Source organism: Gigantopelta aegis, chromosome 3 (genome assembly GCF_016097555.1).
Source record: "Gigantopelta aegis isolate Gae_Host chromosome 3, Gae_host_genome, whole genome shotgun sequence".
Lineage (NCBI taxonomy): Eukaryota > Metazoa > Mollusca > Gastropoda > Neomphalida > Peltospiridae > Gigantopelta > Gigantopelta aegis.
The window spans coordinates 10,745,795-10,752,702 of NC_054701.1; the positions used below are offsets into that span (position 1 = coordinate 10,745,795).

A 6,908-nucleotide genomic window follows, 5' to 3' on the forward strand; every position below is an offset into this window, starting at 1 on the left:
TCAATGCCTCTTCCAAAGGGCAGTGTTAAAATACCAGTGCCTCTTCCAAAGGGCAGTGCTAAAATATCAATGCCTCATCCAAAAGGCAGTGCTAAAACATCAATGTCTCATCCAAAATCCAGTACTAAAATGTCAATATCTCATTGAAAGGGCAGTGCTAAAATGTTTTATCCAAAGGGTAGTGTTAAAATAGCAATGCCTTATCCCAAAGGTAGTCTAAACTGTCAATACTACAGTACCAATGGTAAGCAGTACCAAGGAAAAATCCCATATGGGTTACAATTTTTAGAGTTGTGCTGAAGGGTCAACACCACATAAGTTACTAAATAACAGTAATGAAGGATGAATACCACATAAGGTACAATATTCAGTTGTTAAATACCATCATTCAATTAGTTTTCAAAGCAACAGAATAAGATTCAAAGACCTGCATCCACTTGAAGAAACTAAACCCTCTAACACCTCCACCTCCACCCTTCGAGAAGCATTCTGTTGCCTGATCACATTCCTATCACAAATGTATACATATATTGAAAGACGATTAAGCAAAAGTAAGTTGTTGTTAAAATGTATGTAATAATATATAAGTACAGGTTTGAAAATTAGCAGTCACCCGGTCACCAATGGCGACCTTTATTGGCTAAGGGCGACTAAGAATTTTACAAAGGCGACCATCGATTTTAGTGTGGCGAGTATGGTACTAGTTAAAAAAGAAACACTGATACTGAATCGAATGTGACAAAACACACCGCATCTATGATGGCGTGAACTACAGATCTGGCAGCAGAAGACAGAACATGTTCTATTGACAGCGCCAACATAATTAATAAAGATAAAATTCAAATAAAAACATTAATTTATTAAATTTTAAACCCATACCGTCTCAAATAAAATTTTATTGGGGGTAAAAGTGCAGTGTAAATTAAAACAAAACATTCTTTACAAATTACCAACAAACTGCATAGGTTAACTCTATTGTTTGTGATACAAGTTTTAAGCCAATTGATGGAACATCCAAGGTAATCTGAATGACACAACCCTAATACATGATCTCTGCACAAAGCAGAGTTGAATGGGCATTTGGCAAAACAGTGGGTGACTCCATGGATCTCTATCTGAAACAGCCACTCCCAAGGAAATCATTTGCTGGGAATTTCACCACTCTTGCATCACCACAAAGTTTATTCCATCCCTCTTGCATCACAAAAGAGGACTGCCACTCCCAGACTAGTTTACTAGCGCACGCGCAGTTGTACATTTAGTCTGTTTCTACTGCATTATCTTTTACCCTCTATTGAAAATGAGATTTAATATGTTTCATTTAATGGTATTTTGTAAAGAAAAAGATTTATTTATACTGGATTTCTTTTTCATTTTTTTTTTTTTTGAGTTGGTATGGGTTTAAAACTTAATAACATGTTTTTATATGAATTTTTACTTTATTCATTATGAACGCCAATTCATTGGTTTTCTTTAATGCAAACGGTTATTATTCAACAAGAAAACACTCTAGTTTTAATTTCATCTTTGCAGTTAAATTCCAATGTGATAATTGGAGGACTAGTTGAATTTTAGAAGGGCCAGTAAGATGTTTCTTCAACTGACCCTGCTGGCAACCTTGGTTTTCATGTTAATTTTCAACCCTGTAAGTAGTGGCATTTGGGAACATCCAAGCAATACTAGTATTTACAAGCAAGACTAAAATAGCTTATAATAATTATAAGCTATTTTAGTCTTGATCCAAAAACATTAAATCAAAATGACAAACTCATTAGCATATATATTCATACACCCTCAGAATATATTTATCATTTTATAATATTTAATGTTTAACTTTTGTTTCCATTAATATTGGTATACTGTAAAAAAAAAAAAAATAATAATTAAAAAAAAAGTATTACCAAATACCACCTGGTCATCAATAATATTTGAGCGCTCACTTGCTGCACGGTTGGTCTGGGATCGATCCCCGTTGGTCAGCCCATTGGGCTATTTCTCATTCCAACCAATGCACCACGACTGGTATATCAAAGCCGTGGTATATGCTATCCTGTCTGTGGGATAGAGCATATAAAAGATCCCTTGCTGCTAATTAAAAAGAGTAGCCCATAAAGTGGTGACAGCGGGTTTCCTCTCAATATCTGTGTGGTCCTTAACCATATGTCCAATGCCATATGCAGGTAACCATAAATAAAATGTGTTGAGTGCATCATTAAATAAAACATTTCCTTTCCTTTCCTTTCAACAATATTTGCTTCATTAAAAAGTACTATTAGAAATATGTAGTCCACTGTTAATATTAGTTACATTAAAACAAATATGTTAAAAACAACTGACATGGGTAATTCATGGTCTCACTGAATCAAGTTTCATCAAATTATTTTTAGTCAAAATAAAACAAGTAAAATAAATAAGACATTGCTCGCTTTGTAGCCATTAAAATGTGTCAATAATTGTTAAATATTAATGACTGTTTTTGTTTACATACATGTATATCCAGTGTTAGAGATTAAATATTTTGGCCAGTATCCCAGTTGGATACTAACATTTCAAAATCTGGTATCCCACCTGAGAATTTAGTATTATATGGCATCCCGGTGAGATACTGGGTTCTTGAAGTCTGGTATCCAAAATTAAATTCTAGTATCCCCGGGATATCGGGATACCGTTAATCTCGAACACTGATATCCAATATGATTTTGATCACCATAAAGTTTAGGTTAGATTTTTACCTTCCCATAATTGTGTGTATATTAAAAAAACATTATTTGGCAAAATCCAGTTTGAACTACTACAAACATTATATGCATTATAACCAGAAACACATTGAATATATACAAACATTAGTATTTGAAGTAAGAAAATGTAATTGATATGTGATTTTAATTGTTAAAAAAGCCCAGAAATATAAACATTATGTAATAGTGAATGGCTTTATTCCTTACATACAATCATTGTGGTGTTCTGTAACATTATGACACAGTAATGATAAACATCCATCCATCCATTCACACACCCAAATACCCATCCACCCACCCATCCATCCATCCATATACAAATCAAAATTCCAAATATACAGTTTAATTTGCTAAATGTTTGATATGACAAACTGACTTAACATATCACCCCCCCCCCCCCCCCCCCCCCCCCCCCCCCCCCCCCGCACACTAATCTTCCTGTCATTCTAGATGCTTCATACACACGTCTGTCTTTGCCTGCATAATAATCAGTGCTCTATGAATAGTCTATCAAACATTATGGTAGGTATTATCCTGCCTATGAGAAAGTGCATATAAAGTGCATCATGGAAGGACTCTGTGGCACAACAGGGCGGGCTCTCTCTCTCTCTCTCTCTCTCTCTCTCTCTCTCTCTCTCTCTCTCTCTCTCGTTCTCTCTCTCTCTCTCTCTCTCTCTCTCTCTCTATATATATATATATATATATCTCCCCTCTCTCTCTTCCTGTTTCTCTCACTGTGTCTCTCTTCTCAGTGCTTTAGACAGCACCAAAGCTGAGGCAATATAGGGTGTGCCCCAAAAAAGTATGCCCAAAATAAGCAAGTCAAAATGAATACAAACATGCCACCTTTAACATATCACCTCAAAATCAAGGCAATGTTAAGCTGTATTAGATTAAAATAACTGGAAATGCATTTGTGAATATGTACAACTCATTGGGAGCTATTATTAACATTACTGCACTAAAAAGACATTAGTTTGCTCAGAACAGACAAAAAGCCTGCAGTGCCAAAATTAGTGTGATCTAAAACCCTGCTTCTCTTTCTGTCACTCCAACTCTGTCAGTCACTCTCTCTCTTTCTGTGTGTCTGTCTGTCTCTCTCTCTCTCTCTGTCTCTCTCTCTCTCTCTCTCTCTCTCTCTCTCTCTCTCTCTCTCTCTCTCTCTCTCTCTCTCTCTCTGTCTCTCTCTCAATAACCTGTCAAAATGGCATTATGTCATTAAATAAATATGTCCTTTGCATGAGCAACAAGCTTTGTGTTCTAACTGTTCTCTGCCTCCAGACTTTGTACACAGTTACCATTGCCTTCGTTAGTCTGTGTGATGTAACCGAGGGCTTTTATTGTTTTATATTGATCAGGAATTTCCATCAATGCGTGCAGGGCAAAAGCCGTTTCTGGATTTCTGGCTTTTGCGGTAACAGCATGAAAATTAACAAACTGAAAATTATCAAATTTCCTCTGTGGTAAACAGTTATCAAAATCTTCCATAACATCCCACGGTCCGTCGCCCACACCAACCAGAATAATACTCAGCGGATAATTCGAGGCCTCCACAATTGCGGCAATTGTCGTTTGTTCTTCATTAACCTGCCCATCTGCGATGATGATCAAAATATGATACTTGCCGCTTTCTTTCACTATATTTATGGCTTTGTAAATCACAGGCGCAAAATTTGTTGGTCCACCTAGTTTGACTTTTGTAGCGATATCAGAATAGCGATCCAATACTTCTGAAAAACCACAACACATTTTCCCAGATGATACAAAAGAAAAGACATCCATTCCAAGAGTAGAACTGTCACCGAAGCCGAATGCTGGAATCAAATTGTCGTCGTCAAATGGTTCCAACGTCTTCCCAATGATGGAGATCACCTTCTGGTATGGGTTGTAAATCCTTCCTGGTATTATCCTGTGAAGATTCTGACTCGAAAACGTCTTCCTGCCCTGCCACTCGTTACTGGCACTGAAGTCCACCCCAATTATCAGACCACACTTCTCCAGCCCTGCTTTTCTGCACGCAAGACTCACTTCCTTGAACGTGTTGAAATGGTCGTCGAATGCGAAGAACGTGTGGTGAGCCTGGAGTCCGAGCATGGCCAGGAGCGATGGGGTGTGTTTGTACCGCATTACCTTCTTCATCTCCGAGATGTCCGTGAAGTCCGTGCTTGAGCTGGATGTGCTTCGCGACTTCTTGATGCGCTCCTGGTAGTACAGCCAGTGCAGGACGAGGCCAGCGATGTTGGCGATGACATAGAGGAAACATGACCACATGGACATCTGTTGTACACTCATACCACAGCATCAGTCCGGCACTGAAACAGAATTTAAATTAAAATATTAATATTGGCGATGATGTAGAAGAAACATGACCACATGGACATCTGTTGTACACTCATACCACAGCATCAGTCCGGCACTGAAACAGAATTTAAATTAAAATATTAATATTGGCGATGACATAGAGGAAATATGACCACATGGACATCTGTTGTACACTCATACCACAGCATCGGTCTGGCACTGAAACCACATGTCATCTGTTGTACACTCATACCACAGCATCGGTCTAACAGTATAACAGAAGTTAAATAAAATATTAATATAGGCGATGATGTAGAAGAAACATGACCTTATTGGTTGAACATTCATACCAGAACATCGGTCTGACAGTATAACAGAAACCGGCCTCGGTGGCGTCGTGGCAGGCCATCGGTCTACAGGCTGGTAGGTACTGGGTTTGGATCCCAGTCGAGGCATGGGATTTTTAATCCAGATACCGACTTCAAACCCTGAGTGAGTGCTCCGCAAGGCTCAATGGGTAGGTGTAAACCACTTGCACCGACCAGTGATCCATAACTGGTTCAACAAAGGCCATGGTTTGTGTTATCCTGCCTGTGGGAAGCGCAAATAAAAGATCCCTTGCTGCCTGTCGTAAAAAAAGAGTAGCCTATGTGGCGACAGCGGGTTTCCTCTAAAAACAGTGTCAGAATGACCATATGTTTGACATCCAATAGCCGATGATAAGATTAAAAATCAATGTGCTCTAGTGGCGTCGTTAAATAAAACAAACTTTACTCTTTTTTTGTATAACAGAAGTTAAATTAAAATATTAATATTGGTGATGACATAGAGGAAACATTACCACATGTCATCTGTTGTACACTCATACCACAGCATCGGTCTGACAGTATAACAGAAGTTAAATAAAATATTAATATAGGCGATGAGTTAGAGAAAACATCACTACAAGGATATCAGGCCCCAATTTCACAAAGCATAATAAGCTTAGTTTTAGAGGTCAACGTAAATCAATGACTCAACAACAGTTCTTATTACTATTTACAAAATAACTAAAATAGTTTGAAGGACTCATATTTCATTTTTATTTGACCTTAAAATGCTTAATCTTACATAATGATGTAATTTTCTGCATGAAATAGAAGTCGGACACAAGAAAACATTCGACCAGTACATCTGCTAGTCACAAACAGATGTACAATGTTTTGTGAAATTGGATCCTGTTATACACTCATACCTAACATCTGTCTGGCACTAATAGAATTTAAATTAAAATATTAATATTGGTGATAACATCTGTTGTACACTCATATGAGATTTAATATTTGTCTGGCATTGAAACTGAATTTAAAAAAAAAAAGGTAAAATGAAATAATTTTAAATTTTACATTTAAAATTATTTCATTTTACCTTTTTTTTTTTAACAATAAGTTATTTATTTCTGCTACATCAATCAGCTAGAACCAGAAGGAATTGTGACAATGATTTCCATTCATTCTCTGAAATCATACACCACATGCTAATGTCAAACATCCTACAGTTTATAATTAAAGCTGTAATCTTAAATATATTTTTTAAGGTCCACGATAGTCACTTTTCGGATCCTTGTTTTGGCTTCGTACACAATAAATAAAACATATCCAATGGTAATTTTTTTATATGATATATTTGACAAAAGGTACTTTTTATTTCTTTCATCTTTTAAAACTGAATATTAATATTTTGTCCAGAATTATGAAAACAAAAATAATACCGACCTGTAAACAATGTTGTCTGCTTGTTATAGAAATTTGACATGGGTCAAGGTTAGTTTAATGCCATGAAGCATTGTAATAATATTGCTAATTTTGAATCTGAATGATGTCTATTCCA

The 6,908-nt window shown here is 36.6% G+C and overlaps 1 protein-coding gene across 1 annotated transcript; it reads right to left on the minus strand.

Annotated features, from left to right (window-relative positions):
• Positions 1–3,168: 3,168 nt before the first annotated feature.
• Positions 3,169–5,392, minus strand: LOC121369465 (E3 ubiquitin-protein ligase RGLG2-like). Its single transcript, XM_041494569.1, has one exon. It carries the CDS (start codon positions 5,028–5,030, stop codon positions 3,999–4,001), a length of 1,032 nt encoding a protein of 343 aa, XP_041350503.1. The 5' UTR covers positions 5,031–5,392; the 3' UTR covers positions 3,169–3,998.
• Positions 5,393–6,908: the final 1,516 nt, after the last annotated feature.